The sequence below is a fragment of the Ochotona princeps genome, chromosome 26 (assembly GCF_030435755.1).
Source record: "Ochotona princeps isolate mOchPri1 chromosome 26, mOchPri1.hap1, whole genome shotgun sequence".
Classification (NCBI taxonomy): domain Eukaryota; kingdom Metazoa; phylum Chordata; class Mammalia; order Lagomorpha; family Ochotonidae; genus Ochotona; species Ochotona princeps.
The window spans coordinates 94,628-111,272 of NC_080857.1; the positions used below are offsets into that span (position 1 = coordinate 94,628).

The window sequence follows — 16,645 nt, forward strand, 5'->3', positions numbered from 1 at the left end:
GTCCCTTGTCTCTATGCATTTCATCTCTCTCTCCTTCCCTCTCTCACTCTTGCGGTGGCTGTCTCTATCTCCCTCCCTCCCTTTTCCTGTTACAATGCCATTCAAGTAGATAATGAATTCATACTAAGTTAACGTGAAAGGTGTGTATTCCAGAATAGTTCGATAAAATAAAACAATTTCAAACGTGAATCATAACATGAGAAATCATAATTTCTGAATCTTTATCACATTAATCACTCTCATCTGCTCTGGCTCCTAACATCTCCGAAGCCTCCGACTGCGCGACTTGTTAAATACAAGCAGGACATGCAAATAGGGTCCTCCCTGGACTCTTGAAAACCAGTCTCACCAGCAGCTCTGGCACAGGAGCCCCAGGCCAGGGACTCCCAGCTGTCACACTCAGGGATCGCACTCCACACACACACTCACCATGGAGACTGCTCTGAGATGGCTCCTCCTGGTCACTGTGCTCCAAGGTAACTGATGGAGGACAAGGGGTGTTGAGTATGGGAAAGGATGAGGGTGAGGGGTCAGTGGGTGTGAGTGAGAGTTTTCATCAGGACGTTTGTGTTTGCAGGTGTCCAGTGTCAGCAGCTGGAGGAGTCCGGTGGAGGCTTGGTCAAACCTGAGGCGACACTGACACTCACCTGCAAAGCCTCTGGATTCACCATCAGTAGCTACTACATGTGCTGGATTCGCCAGGCTCCCGGCAAGGGGCTTGAGTGGCTCGCATGCATTTATGCTGGTAGTGGTAGCACATACTACGCGTCCTCCGTGAAGGGCCGATTCACCATCTCCAGCAGCAGCGCTACCAGCACGGTGTCCCTGCAAATGACCGCTCTGACAGCCCAGGACACGGCCATCTATTACTGTGCCAGAGACACAGTGCAGGGACCTCAGTGTGAGCCAGACACAAACCTGCCTGCAGCAGCGCGCACGCCTCCACCAGGGGGCGCACAATGACCGCTGAGCTGACTCGGTACTAAATGCAGATACAGGCTTGGTTCCTGTTAAGGTATTGGGTTTTCTTCTCCCACAACGGTCTATGGGACAAGTGTAAATTTTTGCTTTCATCTCCACAAGGACATCCTGAGTTAGAGAGTTTTGACACAAGATGACATTGTTATGAGAACAAGTTGTGGATTCAAGGAAGACTGCAGGGTTGTCAGGGTTCGAGACCATGGGAATACCCTAGGACCCAACAGGTCTTCTCAGATCAGACCAGGGCAGGGCCCCCTGGTTCCAATGCAGGACAGTTTTGGTGTTCAGCCTGGAAGACAGCAACAGCCTACTAGAGTCTTCAATCTGTTAAACCTAAAGGATTGCACATCTTATTTTCCCCCATAATTCTGGGCTTCTGTGATTCAGAAGTGACTCAGTCATGCATCTTTTCATTTTGGATAGTCTGTATTCCTTTCTTCCTTGTGCCAACCTCTCCCTTTCCCCCTTACTCATGAACCAGTCTGTGCTCCTGGGGTCCAGGCTTACAGCACTCGGGGTGTTGCCCTCAGTTCAGGTATAGTTTGAGCTGGTTCAAGCTCACTCTCCGTATCCTGGGACTCCCCTGTGGTCACCAGGCCAGAAACTGTAGTGTGAAACACAAGTTAGTGGTCAAGGGATACGATTCACTGGAAGGTGTTGGGTGTGGACACTTGCTGACCTGGTTTTACCCAAACTATCATGGAATCCCCTGCACCTGTTGTGGTCATAGGGCAACAAATCCATGGCTATGATTCCTGGACAGTGGTGCCCAGCTCGGTGGGAACTGTTTATCTAGGACAGATACCCAGAGTAGAATCAGCATTGCACCAAGTGCTGCCACAGAGAGCCTTTGTGCAGAGACCCCTGTGTCCATCTCCCTCTCCGGACTGTGCTCCTTGATTCTTTGTCCAGAGACCCCTGGCCTCCATTTGCTGCTCTGTCATCCAATAGCCCAGGAAGGAGACTGGCAAAGGGAAAGGGTGTATTGAGCTCACAGCTGTGGAGGATGAAGTCCAGGACCAGGCAGCCCCGTGGTGAGGGAAGGTGGAAATATGCATCATAGCACTGAGAATGCCTGTGGCACAGTTCACATCCTAAAACAGGAAGCCAGGAGGACCCAGAGCGTCTCTGATAATATTGTGTTCCTGGTGGAAGCTGGGAACTCTTAAATCGAATCTCTTCTGAGGGCAGGCTCCCAGAGCCATGTACATACCCTCCAACACACCTTAATTCCTAAAGCTCTGTCACTTCTCATATGGTCCCCCTAGGGACTCCACCTCCAATACTTGAAAATGTGGGGTACACACTCAAGCCACATTCAAAGCCTAGGTGCTGTGTTCTGCCTGGTTGGTAGGTCTCATCACTCCAGGACCAGATGTTCAACGTCTACAGATGCTTTTGTTAGAGACCAACAATTAAAATGCTTTTCTCTTCAAAATGTCCTTAAATTGAAATTTTGTGAATGAGTTGAACAGGAGTTATGAGTATAAAATTGTGTAACGCCATGTCTTCATGTGTGCAAACCTAGTAAACAATCACACAGCAACTCATACAATGTCCTTCATTTCAATGTGAGATCATCTGATATCCGCCCTGCTAGAAAGTTCCAAATGTGCAGTTCTCTTTGTTGACAGCCTTCACAATGGAGAATGACAGGATGCTCAGAATCTATCCAGCGGTAAATAAATGAAGCACATCGTGTAAACACTGTGGGATTCACACATCAGGCGGCATGAGCGGTCATTCTGTATAGCAAGCCACGGTGCATGTGTAACCACAAAATGTTGGGAACTCCAACCAGGACTCGTGTCCTGGATGTGGGAGAGCAGGACATGGAGGACTCTGTCGACGGATTACAGAGTGTGTCTAACACCAAGCTGGTATTTGATGATTTTTGTTATAAAGTGAGTAGAACAGATGCAAGGTCTTTCCCTTGGAGTTCAAATGGAGGAAGAGATGGTCTATTCCAGGAGGGGACAACATTCCGTATGGACAGGGTGCAAGTCAAGAGAGCAGGATTTGACGGGTTACATTTGGCAGATTAACTTCCAGGCTTATTACAACGGTGGAGCTTCATACCTCCATGTAGTCCATGTTAGGAATAAATACAATTGCATTTATTTATTATCTTACAGTAAAAAATGTCGGTGTCCGTTAGCTGGAAATAATCTATAGAATTTAATATTTGAGGGCCTGACATAAGAGCTCAGTTGGCTAATCCTTTGTCTTGAAAGGGCTGGAATCCCTTATGGATGCTGGTTCATGTCCCAGCTGCTCCACATCCCATTCAGTTCACTGCTTATAACCTGGGAACACAAAAGAAGATGGCCCAAAAGCCTTGGGACTGCGAGCCCATGTGGAGACCTGGAAGAAGCTCCTGGCTTCTGATTGGCTCAACTATGGCTGTTGCAGTCATTTGGGAGCAAACCAGCAGATGGAAGATCTTTCTGTCTCGTGGTCTCTTTATAAATCTGTCTTTCCAAGAAAAACAAATAAAAACCTTAAAAAGTCTCACCAAAACTGTACAGTAAGAAAAAACTATAAATGGATCAGAAATTTTAAAAGAATTTAGTATTTTTCCATTTACTAATTATAAGTCTGTGTTGAGAATCAAATATGTGGAATGTGTTGGTGTCTGAATGTAAGCCATGTGCAATCATTAAGTCCGAATCATTAGCGCATCCTCCACATAAGCTATGCTGTCATCTGTTGTGGAAGAGCGTCAGAGCCCATGCAGGATATAAAAAGTGTCCAACAAACTTAACATCGGCAAAGCCCACACTCCAGCTAGGAAGTGTGCAGAAGACATGCGATACACAGGCCAACAGGCATTTGAAGATTCTGAGGATCACTAGTCGTCAAGGAAATGCAAACAAAAGCCACAATGAGGGTTCACCTCAATGCAGTCAGAACGGTTGTCATCAAAATTAAAACAACAAGAACACAGCAGACGCTGGCGAGGACATGGACGCAAGGTCCTCGAAGGTACTGCTGGTGGGAATGTAAGCCAATGCGACCACTGTGGGAGACAGCATGGAGACTCCTTATGCCTGAAAACAGATCTAGCACGTGACTGAGTAATCCCACTCCGGAGCACGTACCCAGACAAAATGAAATCAGTATGCAAGAGAGTCATTTGTACACCCATGTCTATTGCAGCTCAATTCACAGTAGCTAAGATATGATATCTACACAGATGCCCTTCAAGAGGTGAGTGGATAAGGAAAACATGGCTTATGTACAGCATGGACTACCACTCAACAATTTTAAAAATGAGATCTTGTTTGGCAACAAAATGGATGCAACTGGTACCCATGATGCTTAGCCAAATCAGCCAGGCTCAAAGAGACAAACTGTGTCTCTTCACTGTGTGGCAGCTAAGACAGACACACAAAGAAGGGTGGGAATGAAACGGCCGCTGTGGGATTGAACTGTCATTTTCAGTCCATGTTTATACTCCGGTGGCATGCGGTGTTGTTGAATGTCATGATTAGTGACAATTTAAGCCTGTGGATGGAGTGGATGAAAATGATGACTGTGCAAACACCGATAAGAACAGACACAGGAGAGTGGGAGTGAGGACGCAGGGGACAAAGAGTGCGGCTGTCCTCTCGGAGCTGTGCTTATGGTGAGCACGGAATCTGTTCTTTTCACAGTAATAAAAAGGACAAGCAAAAATCAAAATTAGAAAATAAACCTATTACAATACCTTCTGCTTAAAATAAAGCAAAGCACTAAAAAAAAAAGAATATTCTATTCTTCCATCCCTGTAGGGGATTTTGCAGAACACAGTATATTAACTATTGTCACGCAGTTGTTCAGTAGATCACTAGATGGTGTCTCTTGTCTGAATGAACCTCTGGAACCTTGATCTCCACTCTCCTATTCGCAGTCCAGACTGATCACCGCAGAGCTTCTCGCCCTATGAACTCAGCGTGTTAGAGACCACACCGTAAGGAACACGAGCCATGTTCCTGTCGCCTGTATTATTTCGCATTTTATACTTACTTGTGTCCTTTACGGAGTGTACTCCCAAATTGCACAAGTTGTCAAAAATGACAGCTAACTTTCTAAACACAAATGCTGTTCCATGATGAAATGTCACATTATTCATTTATTCCTTTGTGCAAGTGCTCGTTGATTCTACACCCGAGCCAGCTGTAACGAGGCCACGCCTACTGTGCATGGGACTGCAGCTCTGACTCTGATAGAGCAACATATCCCTCGGACGTACCCCAACAGAGGGATTACAGATTCTATAGCAGTTCTGTTTCTTCATTTCATGAGCATTTACACTGCTTTTCATGATGACTTCTCTGATTTACAGGGAATATCACTTTTTCCCATCCACCGCAAGTGTTACCTCTCACATTTCTGACAATATTACCCCTAGCAGGAGGCAGGGGATCTCTCTGGTTCTAATCTCTATTTCCGCAGTGCTGAAGCTTTAAACAATTTCATACATGTCTGTCATTTATCCTTCTTTTGAAAGAAACTATTAATATTCTGTCATCCAGGAGCCAGGAGCTCCATCGTGGTCTCTCACATGGGCAGCAAGAGCTCACGCACACCTGCTGTCTTCCACTGACTCCCTAAGCGCATAGTTTGGAGTCAGAAGAGATGGGACTTGAACCAGCGCCCCAGCACAGGATGCGGGTGTCTACCCGACAGTGACACCCCAGCTGTCCTCTTCACCCGTCCCAGTGAATGCGTTCCATTTATGGTCAGTCGTTTGAGTTCCTTCTGCATCTGGATCAAGGACGTGAACCACATGCGTGTTTCAAGATTCTTCCTCCTGGCTGTGCAGTGTTCTTCTGCCATTCTCTTTGCTTCTCAGAGCAATGTAACTTCAAATATCGACAACACGTGTCTATGTTTCCTTACATTGTCCGAACTCTTGCGGGTCTAGCAAAGAAAATGCTCACCCAGATCTCATCAATATACATTTGCCTTGTGTTTTCTTGTAGTCGATTTACAGTCTCATGTCCAAGATTTAAGTCATTCCTCACTCTTCAGCCCTTTTTCAAGTCTTGCATCAAGTTATAGAACAAGCTACCCTTTTGAAAACTTATCCAGGTTCCCAGCAGCATACAGACCCAATTCTCAACTGTGTGCTTTTGTCACCATAGTAAAACATCAGTTTTCTGTGAGTCTGAATTTACTTTCAGGTTCTTGGTTGTGTTCATTGCAAGTGTGTCTATTTTCTCAGTTGCACACAGCCTTTCTGAGCACAATGTGTTGAAGCCTCCAGGGATCTTCCTTGTCCCAGTACAGTTTTGGGCACATGGAACACTTCTGTTTTCCATAGCAGTATTCGGGTTTCTATCCCTATGTCCTTGAAGAGTATCTGCAATGGTATCAGGAGGTGCTCACTGAACCTGGAAGTCACACAGCATCATGTACTTTCAATGACGTTATGTGTTTAGCTTCAGGTGCTCAAGGACACCTTCCAATGTGAAGGAGTTCAATTTTCCCACTAGTTTCACAATAAGAATGCTGACAACATTCACTACCTGGGCTACATTGCATCCAGGATTTTTGCTTTCACAATACTGCCAGTGCGATTGATTTCTCACTCATTTTCTGCAAGTGTGTTTTCATTACATGCGTGTGCTGATCAGTTTCCTGTGGATGTGTAGGTTCAGCAATTGATGAATGCTTCTCATTTATGAAGTTATGGGGAGATGGACTCCATGTCTTGCATCTTGTGTGAATGCGAAAAATCTGACTTCCTATTTTCCCAGGAAGATGCCATTTGTTAACCATTTAGGGATATATGATACAAAGCACAGTGGGAGAGGAAAGCTCACATTAGCACTGTGACCAAAACAAAAGAAAATAAACCTACATTTTATGGCTAACTTTAAAAGAGGGAGAGCAGTTGGAAACCCCCCCCCAATGACCCTAATAAAGGTTAGAGACGTGACAGAGCAGTCACCCTGTACATGTGTGCATGGCTGCATATTCCCCACTCACGTGTACAAACATTACACGTGTCATAGGACGGGCTTCACAGAGGGAACACGGGGAACATGCTGCGGTGAGAATCTGCTCAGGACTTTGGGTGACAGTGTGGTGATCAGGGGTGCTAACTCCACATGTACAGTTTGACCTGTTTACTATATGGTTGTGGCTCAGTCAGAATGCTACATTCCCCATGTAAATGCAGCATTGCTGATAGATAACATCACACGCTAGATAACACACTCCTTAAATTCACACAGATGTGGCACGCAACACATTTTTCTAGAAGACTTCAGAATGCCACAGAACACCGTGTGCTCTTACACAGCAAGGTTCTGCAGACACAATCTGGGCCTCAGTTCAGTCCTGAGCTGTTTTGGGGAGCAGCTGGGCCCAGTGCTGTGGACCAGGGATTGAGACTCTGAAGATGCCTCCTCCCAGAAAAGAGCCCTGGACACACAGCACAGCCGAGGGGTGCTCCAGTTACAAGTGTGCATATGGGCAGCACAGCCCACATTCACATGAACACTGCATGTGGTGCGCCTGTGCAGGAACACTAGGAGGGCAGGCATGGCTGTGCAGGGAGCTGAGCCGTTGCTGGAATGTCCACATCAAACCTCAGAGTGCTGCTGCCAGAACCAGCTCCTCCTACTGTGCGTCTGAGAAGCCCCAGGACCCTGACACCCATAGCAAAGCCCTGAGCCCAGATCTGGGATCACCTAGCCTACCTGTGCTAAGTGGAGGAGCAAAGCAGAGGGGACGAACCTGGTCTTCTCCATCACTGCCTCTCACTCTGCCACTGAACCCTTCAAACAGAGGAAAATCCTTACATCTCAAGGCTGAGCAACTTTTAACATGAACCAATTTAGCCTCACAGGTGCACAAGAGATTCTACACCTGCTATCCTTTCTTAAAAAGAAAATATTAGTGTCACATCATGAGATTAATCAGAACAATCACAAAGAGAGGGAGGGGCACACCATCATGGAGCTGAATTTACACGGGGAAGATGCTGCTGCCATCTCTGTGTGCACCATGTAACACACACAGGTTCACAGGCTTAAGTAAAATACGGTGTCTATTCTGAAACAATATGTGGCCATCATCCTTCTTACTAGGGGCTTTTTTCACCTGCACAATGATCTATAACAAAACAAAATTTTTTTTAAAAAAGACCTCTTTCAGGTCTGTTTATGTAAAACACTGCAACAGATGACAATTTCGAACTCTTCCTCTTTAGTCCAAAACCTGCCTAAGAAAACCTTCTGAGGTGTTGCAAACTAGAACTTCCTATATACAAGCAGGACATGCAAATAGGGCCCTCCCTCAGCTCTTGAAAACCAGTCTCACCAGTAGCTCTGGCACAGGAGCCCCAGACCAGGGACTCCCAGCTGTCACACTCAGGGATCGCACTCCACACAGACACTCACCATGGAGGCTGCTCTGAAATGGCTTCTCCTGGTCGCTGTGCTCCAAGGTAACTGATGGAGAACAAGGGGTGCTGAGTATGGGAGAGGATGAGGGTGAGGGGTCAGTGGGTGTGAGTGAGAGTTTTCATCAGGACGTTTGTGTTTGCAGGTGTCCAGTGTCAGCAGCTGGAGGAGTCCGGTGGAGGCTTGTTCAAGCCTGGAGACACACGGACACTCACCTGCAAAGCCTCTGGATTCACCATCAGTAGCTATGCAATGTGCTGGGTCCGCCAGCCTCCCAAAAAGGCACCCGAGTGGCTCGCAGCAATTAGCAGTGGTGGTAGCACATACTACGCGTCCTCCTTGAAGGGCCGATTCACCATCTCCAGAAGCACCGCAGACAGCACGGTGTCCCTGAAAATGACCGATCTGACAGCCGGGGACACGGCCATCTATTACTGTGCCAGAGACACAGTGCAGGGACCTCAGTGTGAGCCCAGACACAAACCTGCCTGCAGGGGCGCGCGGCTCCACCAGGGGGCGCGGTGAGCACTGAGCTGACTTAGACCCTGAGCAGGTGCAGAAGGAGTTGATGGCAGGTTCCCATCAGGACTTGGTGGTTTCCTCTTCTGTAACAGTTACAAATTCCCATCAATGATGCCGTCCCCAATCCCGACGTCCCTGAGCATGACACGTTTTGATGTGTCAGGAAGACCCATTACATGAAGAAAAGGCAGCCGTATATGGAGGAATGAATGACTGCCCTGGGGTCAGCGGGGTCAGAGTCCCGAAGGATCTCAGGCACCTGGGAGTCTCTTCTTTTTGGGGTCAGGCAGAGCCCTGAGTGGGACTCTGGTTGAGGCAGGTGGGACTCGGCTCAGAACCACAGTGTAGAGCAGAGCCTGACCTGGTAAAGCTGAAGTGTCCAAGTCCACCTCCTCCCTGCACAGCTGGACAATGTGACACAGTGTGACCCTGTCCTCTTCCCTGTGACAATTGGGGTCACCCTCTGCAGGCTCTGTGCCCACAGCTCCCTTTCAGTTCTGCATCCGGAGCCACAGTGGAGCTCCATGTGGTCTAAGACCCAGTGTCAGGCAGTGAACCTGCCGCTCAGGTGAGGGTGAGGATGAGGCTCCTGCAACTGCTGACAGGACTTCCTCATTCCCCTGTGCTTCAATCTACTCCCCACCCCAACCCAGAACTCACTTGGCCAGAAGTGCACATAATATATGAAGTGATCTGATTATTACAAACTACTGGATGTGGAGCTGATCTTGTTCTCCCACATTCTGATGGACTTTTCTCCATTCCACCAAGAATACAAGACAGCGCTGACCAGGCAATCTGGAGTATGGAGCCCAGGTCATTAAGGACAGTGTCCTGCTGGCTCCAGCTCCACGATCCAACCCTGTAGCTGAACTGCTGCTACAGGAAAGATCTTCACCAGAAAGCATTTATCCAGACCACCTCCTTCCTTCAATGATTTCTGAGGCTGTTCTGACAGGTTCTCATTTGCTTAAGGACAAATACTCACATTTTTATCTCAACTTTTTAATCATCTGAAATGAACAAATATTCTATTAACAAGCGTAAGTCCAACAATTTCGTATGTCTACAAAATATTTCCTACAATGATACTAATCTATCTCTCATGATGGATTCTGCAATAGTTGAACAATTCTATCAACTGATGTAGAAATGTCATTTCTGAGAACCCACTGTGAAAAGCTGCATCCACACGACTTCAGCTTTCCCCATGCAATGGTGTGGGGCCTTTCATTTCTCACATATAGTTAATTCTCTATGGAATGTCTTCCATACACCAGTAATTCATTGAAAATTTGTCAAAAAGGTTGTTGCGCTGCAGGAACCCGCTGTGGTGTCTAGGGTAGCGGAACCCTCAGTGGTGGGTGGGACTCACACCTGCTGATGTTCATTGTTTCCCATTCATGGTCATGTTTTCCAATCTCCTGAGTGGACACCACTGCCCAGACTCCCTGCTGCCCTGCTGTGTCTTCTGGCAGGAAGGAAATAGGTGTTTTCTTGGGCTCCCTGTCAGCTGCTGTCGCAGCAGTAACAAGAGTCCCCATTCCCATCAGGACAGACGCTTCCACTGCCTGCAGTCCCTCCATGACTGTGCTCTAAACCCCATCTCCAGACTCCCGTGCTGTGCCCCCAGCTCCCTGCTGACTCTCACCCACTGCCCTAGGTCTCTTGCTGTGGCAGTGCTCTCCTGTCCCCTGGCACCGGCTCCACTCCACCTCATGAAGTAGCTGTAGGGGTACTGATCTGCTGCAACCAGTTAAACCGTGAGGGTTTAATGGGTGTGGGCCCCAGGAGTCGCCGCCCGAAAGCTCCCAATAACCAGGTCAGAGGCTGCAATAGCAAGAGGAATTTTATTGACGCTCGCAGGCGGGCTCCCACTCCGCAAAGGAGAAGAAGCCCCGATGTCCAGGGGTACAGGCATTATATAGGCACATATTGCAAGGTTTTAGCCTATTTGCTAAGTTTTTTTTATTAATTATTTTGCATTAAGTGACAGTTTCATAGGCTCTGGGAATCCCCCCACCCATCCCCACGCCCCTCCCCCCTGGTGGATTCCTCCACCTTGATGTAGCATTACAGTTCAAATTCAATCAGGATTCTTTCCTTGCAAACATGTACCAAGCATAGAGTCCAGCTACTAATTGCCCAGATGGGTTGAACAGTTTATTGGGGAGACCATCTGGTCCTAAGTTAGAGCTGGTAGAATATCATCCCAGTCAATTAAGAGTCCAAATACGGAGCTTCCGCAGGGGATGGAAGAAGTCCAAACACTACCGTGCAGAAACCAACGTCATCGGAAAGACAGCCAGAAGCCCTGAGCGGTCAGCAGACACAGAAGAGCAATTAATGTCCTTCAGGACCAGGGAGGAGAGCTTTCTCTGGTCCGAGCCTGGCTCCACCTCTGGACCCCCGCCCTCCCTCGCAGTGACCATCGGGATCGCTTCGAAAACCCCTCACAGCAAACAAACAATCATACAAACTAAAAAAAAAAACAAAACAAAAAAAAAAACAAAACCCTAAAATAAATAGACAAACAACAGAAAGTAGAGCTTGAAATCTGACAGGAAAGAGCTGGCATGGATTGGCTCATCCCTTGCTGGGTGGGACACAAAGATTGGTCACTCCTCACCATGGTGTTGAGGATTTCCCTGCACACCCCCCCCCCCAAAAAAAAAATGTTCTGCACCTTAAATGTCGACAAATATCTTGTTAGAGTTAAAAGCCAGTCTGGATTATTCCGAAATCTGCCAAGATCAACAAAATTATACTCCAACACAACAAATGGCTAAATACTAAAATGAAATAGACATGAGACAGCTGAATGGTACCCAGTGGCCTTTTCGGGGTATATAGCAGCCGTCCTGTCCTGTATATAAACTAAAATTGAGATGTCAATGAGCTAATCATAGGTTGTGGTTAGGACTTGTTTTTTTGTTATTTTGTTCTTTGTTTTTTTTTTTTTCTTTAACATACTGGTTACTCAAAACTATGTCAATTCCATAATATTGCAAATTGCTGTTGATGTTATATTAGGACTCTTAATTGACTGTGATGATATTATACCAGCTCTGACTTCGGACCAGAAATGGTCTTCCCATGAAACTGTTCAACCCATCTGGACAACAAGTAGCTGGACTCCATGCTTGGTGTATGTTTGCAGGGAAGGAATCTTGATTGAATTTGAACTGTAATGCTGCATCGGGGTGGAGGAATCCACCAGGGGGGAGGGGAGGGGGAGGGGGAGGGGGATTCCCAAAGCCTATGAAACTGTCATATAATGCTAAATATTAATTAAAAATAAAATTTAAAAAAAAAAGAGTCCAAATATAACATCAACAGCAATTTGCAACATTATGGAATTGACATGGTTTTGAGTAACCAGTATGTTAAAAAAAAAAAAAAAAAAAGCAAGTTCTTAACCACAACCTCTCGACAAATGTCTTGTTAGAGTTACAAGCCAGTCTAGCTTATCCTAAAATCTGTCAAGATCAGCAAAATTATACTTCAACACAATAAATGCCTAAATACTAAAATGAAATAAACACGAGACAGCTGAATGGTACCTCATAGCCATTTTAAGGTATATAGCAGCCGGTCCTGTATATAAATTAAATTGAAATGTCAATGAGCTAATCAGAGGTTGTGGTTATTTGCTAAGTTTTATAGCCCTATTCTGGCGCCAGCTCAGGACTCTTCGGCCTCATTTCCTCGGACTAAGGAATTTACTTATGGGGAGACAGAAACTTAGGCCTTCTTCCCATTGTCAGGCCCATCATGGCCATTCCCCTACCCCTTATCTGATCTCGCCAAGCAGGATATAGAAGCAGAAAAAGCATTAAGCCTTACTTTTCTCTATTTCACTGCAACCAGTTACAAGGAACTTTGGGGTTGGCTTCAGTGTCCAGGCAGGAGGGAGCCCTTCTCAGGACCCAGCCCAGATTCCTGGGCACAGGATGCTGCTTCCCACTATGAAGATGGCACACACCTCCCAGCTCATGCGTCTGCAGGGAGGTCATGGCACAGTCTTCAGGGTGAGGGTTAGGGTTCACACAGGAATGTGTGTGACTGAGAACATGGATGTAAAAGGGAGGATTGATGTCCCCAAGCAGCATCTGTGGGAACACCAGACAAGCACAGGACAGAGGCTGGGTCCACCATTGATTTGGCAAACAGAAGACAAGATTGGGCCAAGAGTGTGGGACTTGAGACAGAGGCGGTACGAGGCACGGGGTATCTGGGATTTGTAGCCACTGGGGGTGGAGTCACCCCACTGAAGGGCAATGAGGAAAAACCACATGTGAAGCTGCACTGCACCTGGTGAGACGGTCCCAGCCACGCACACCACGAGCCTGGCACCCAAGGAGCCCAAGTATGGGCAGGCCTCTTACCCTGGCCATCTGCTGCCTCCCTCCCCACCAGGGCGGTTGTGGCAGCCAAGCCTGCCAGCAGGCTGCCTCTCCCTGAGGCATCTGTGCTGTCCCTGCTGGGAGCCCCCATCCTCTATGCCAGTGCTCACAGCCACTCCTGTGTGGTTTGGCAGACATTGCATGGGATTTGTCCTGCATGGCCCTAAACCCATTCTGACTCAGGAAAGGGGAGAAGAGCAGGGAAAACACAGAGCCCAGGGGCACTCTGTTAGAGAAACATCAAGCAGGTGCCCTTCAAGGACACAGGGATATTTTCATCATCCTGGGCCAGCCAACAGGAATTGTCCCTGGTGCTGTTCTGACTCTCCTCCTCCTCCTCCACAGACAGGCTCCTGTGGACTCCTGAGAGCTGATGGAAGGACCCAGGAGACAATGCATGAGGTCTTGGAGATTTATTTCAGGTGAGCACCAACACCCACCAGGGCGAACTGCAGCCTTCAAGGCACATGACCCTGAACAGTGTAGCTTCTCCCACTGAGTCACAGAAGTTCCCATTACAGTCTCTACATTTGCACAGGGGTCCGGAGGCCAACTGCCACTCTACTGTGGTTGAGGTTTTTCAGGGATTTCTTGTTTCTTGACCGTGGTAATTTTAACGGTTCGTACGTTTGTGGCTACCCCGAAGAGCAGCACACAAATTAAAGCACAAATACAACCCAGGATCACTCTCCAAACGTAGATCGGTCCCAGGCTGCTTCTTATTTTACAGACTCTTCTGGGTGGGGGGGCCGCTGTCTGAACTCCCACCAGGACCAGTACTGAGGCACAGTGGGGGCCTCCAGCCCACATGGCAGTGGCAGTTCTTTCTATTGTTGCAAACTCCTCTGAAGCTGCACTTCTCAGGGGTGCAGTCATACTGCCGTTCAGCCATCAACCCATTGCAAAAGGAGTTGATACAGAAAAGGCCGTCAGCACAGGGAGTGCCATTTCTCACGTGTCCAACATCATTGGCTCCAGTCCCACGGTGTTGATCTAACCCGAAGCAGAAGACATCATCATACAAAGACTGGTGGAAGGAAACATGTTGCTGCAGCTTGGGGACAGTGCTGACATTGGTGCACTGCAGCCTCCCACACTTCCTGTCTTCCTGAGAACACGCTCTGAAACGATTGGTTTCAGGATATCTAAAACAAAAGCCAAATCGGAACCCTATGGTGTTCACTTCATAGCAGCTGTCATGACCATTATGTACACCTTCGCCAAAGATCTCTTTGCAGTGCATACTGGGGTCACTGCAGCTCCCGCGGTAGCAGTAGCCCTCCTCAGTGCACGGTGCTCCATCTTGAATATAAAAATCTTCAGGGCACGTGATGGTGGACCCGGTGCAGTATTCTGGAAGGTCACATGGGTTCATGATGGGTCTGCAGAGAGTTCCAGAAGGGGAGTAGGTGCAGTTTGTGCAGCATTTTTCTTTATTACAAACACTTCCAAATGAGAACCGACAGTCATTTTGACAACATCGATTGGCATAACACTGCTTAAAGGAGCCACAGTCACATTGCTCGTTTCCTTCCACCTCGGAGTTGCCACAGCGTACCTGTAGCAGGGTTTTATTGAAGTACTCATACTGCAGTGAAAAATAGTATCTTGCACCTCCATGAGTTTGTATGTTTTGAAAATGCAAAAATGAACAGTTGCTGAACGAGTCTGTCAATTGCAAGGATGCATGCATTACACAGGTGGTTCTTCTATTGCATGCGCAATCTGAATGATCATAATAAAGCCCAAGCATTCTCCCCTGGCCCTGTGCACTCATAAGAGCTAATTGTAGGTAATGTCTGCCTCGGAAGGAAACATACATAAAATTCAAATGGGTGCATAATGTGTAATATTGAAGATTTTCTATCATGTTCTCGGGGTCCTGTGGTGTGATAGCTGTGGATGCATCAGGACGCAATGTGTTAAAAAAACATCACAATAATAAGTATGGAATGGACCTCCTGAAACTCAAAAATCATTGAAAGAGTTCACTGGTTCTTGTATGTTATATACGCTCAGAAGGCTAACATAAACTCCACCATAAAGTGTTTTGAAAAGGCTGTCAACAACACTGAACATGCGCAGCACAAATTCTACAGTTCTTGACATATTACTGTTGAGCAGCCTAAACATGCCATGAGTAATCTGAACATGATCCTTTAAACGGAATGCATGGGCAGGATACCCCGTAGTTGACACCCTGGGAGCTGCAAGGCGGCTTACCTCAGAGACAGAGAGCAAGAGGTGTGAGCCCTTGTTTTGTTCCTGTCTGTATGGAGTTGGCCCTGTAGTGTTGTAGTCGGCCACTACCTGAGAAACAACGTGTTCAAATATGTGCGAGTCCTGGAGGGGTTTGATTTCGTAGGTCAGGTCATCCAATTTCATGACACCTGCCAAGCCCCCGTAGCACGTGTCAATGGTGACAGTGGACAGAGGGATGTCCTCCAGGTAGCCAAAGTAGTAACAGTCCGTTGGAATGTAGGGGTAGTCCATCTGCAAGGCTCCTTGGTCATCCTGGGTCATCATTAGCAGGTGTCTGGGCCAAATAAATTTCTTGCTCCGAAGGTGGATGACGTGTCTTTGGCCCCCAAAGTGCAGGCTGTAGAAGACCCAGCCTGGCATCTCAACACCTTTGCCAGGGTGCATCCCCTTCCTAGGAATCACCTCCTCAGATTCAACATAGTGCCACATGGGGCGGCCAGGGGAGCACAGGCCTGGTTCCAGGAGCACCCAGAGCCCCAGTAGGAAGAAGGTGACCCATCCCACTGCCAGCACCATGGTCCAGCTCAGAGATTGTGTCCAAGCAGCTGCGTTAGAGGGAGGGTCCTTGGAGAGCCAGGTCTGAATCTTCTGCTGTGGTCTCCTCTGCCCGGGGACACTGACAGAGGACAAAGGGCCTCCCCAGGCTCCCAGCAACCTCAAGAGATTGAGTAACAGAAGCAGGGCGTGGTAGAGGTGGGCCTGGGCTTTGTGACAGCTGGGGTCAAAGGGCCTTGCACACCATGGAGAGTTAGCTTTGATTTTGGCCAAGTGCCCACCCGGGAGACTTTGATGCTAGCTGCCCAGAGTCTAGAAGAAGGGAGCCCACGGTTGGCCTCCACTCGGGAGAGCTCGGCAGCGCTGGGAACAGGAAGCAGGTGTCTGCAGAGACCAGTTTTGGCTCTGGGTTTGTTCCTGCGTGACGTTTGTGAGGCTCCTGCACAAGGGCGTGGTTTGCTCTGACTGCTTCGGTTCCTTCCTGCCTGGTGGCCCCATTACTCTGAAAACAGAATCTAGATTTTCTCACAAAGACTGCAAGAAAGGGAAACAGACTAAGCAAAGTAGTCTGGTTTATTTTGG

At 47.7% G+C, this 16,645-nt stretch overlaps 1 protein-coding gene and 2 gene segments (V, D, J or C); 2 read left to right on the forward strand and 1 right to left on the reverse strand.

Annotated features, from left to right (window-relative positions):
- The first annotated feature begins 339 nt into the window (after window positions 1–339).
- Window positions 340–963, forward strand: LOC105941774 (immunoglobulin heavy variable 3-23-like). The segment is given in 2 exon segments: window positions 340–476; window positions 578–963. Coding segments are annotated over 2 exon segments (432 nt in total).
- A 7,192-nt stretch (window positions 964–8,155) lies between these two features.
- On the forward strand, window positions 8,156–8,933 carry LOC101517478 (Ig heavy chain V region 914-like). The segment is given in 2 exon segments: window positions 8,156–8,422; window positions 8,524–8,933. Coding segments are annotated over 2 exon segments (426 nt in total).
- A 4,832-nt stretch (window positions 8,934–13,765) lies between these two features.
- Window positions 13,766–16,242, reverse strand: LOC131478060 (disintegrin and metalloproteinase domain-containing protein 29-like). Its single transcript, XM_058655640.1, is given in 3 exon segments — window positions 13,766–14,029; window positions 14,031–14,894; window positions 15,530–16,242. Coding segments are annotated over 3 exon segments (1,581 nt in total). The 5' UTR covers window positions 16,085–16,242; the 3' UTR covers window positions 13,766–13,867.
- Window positions 16,243–16,645: the final 403 nt, after the last annotated feature.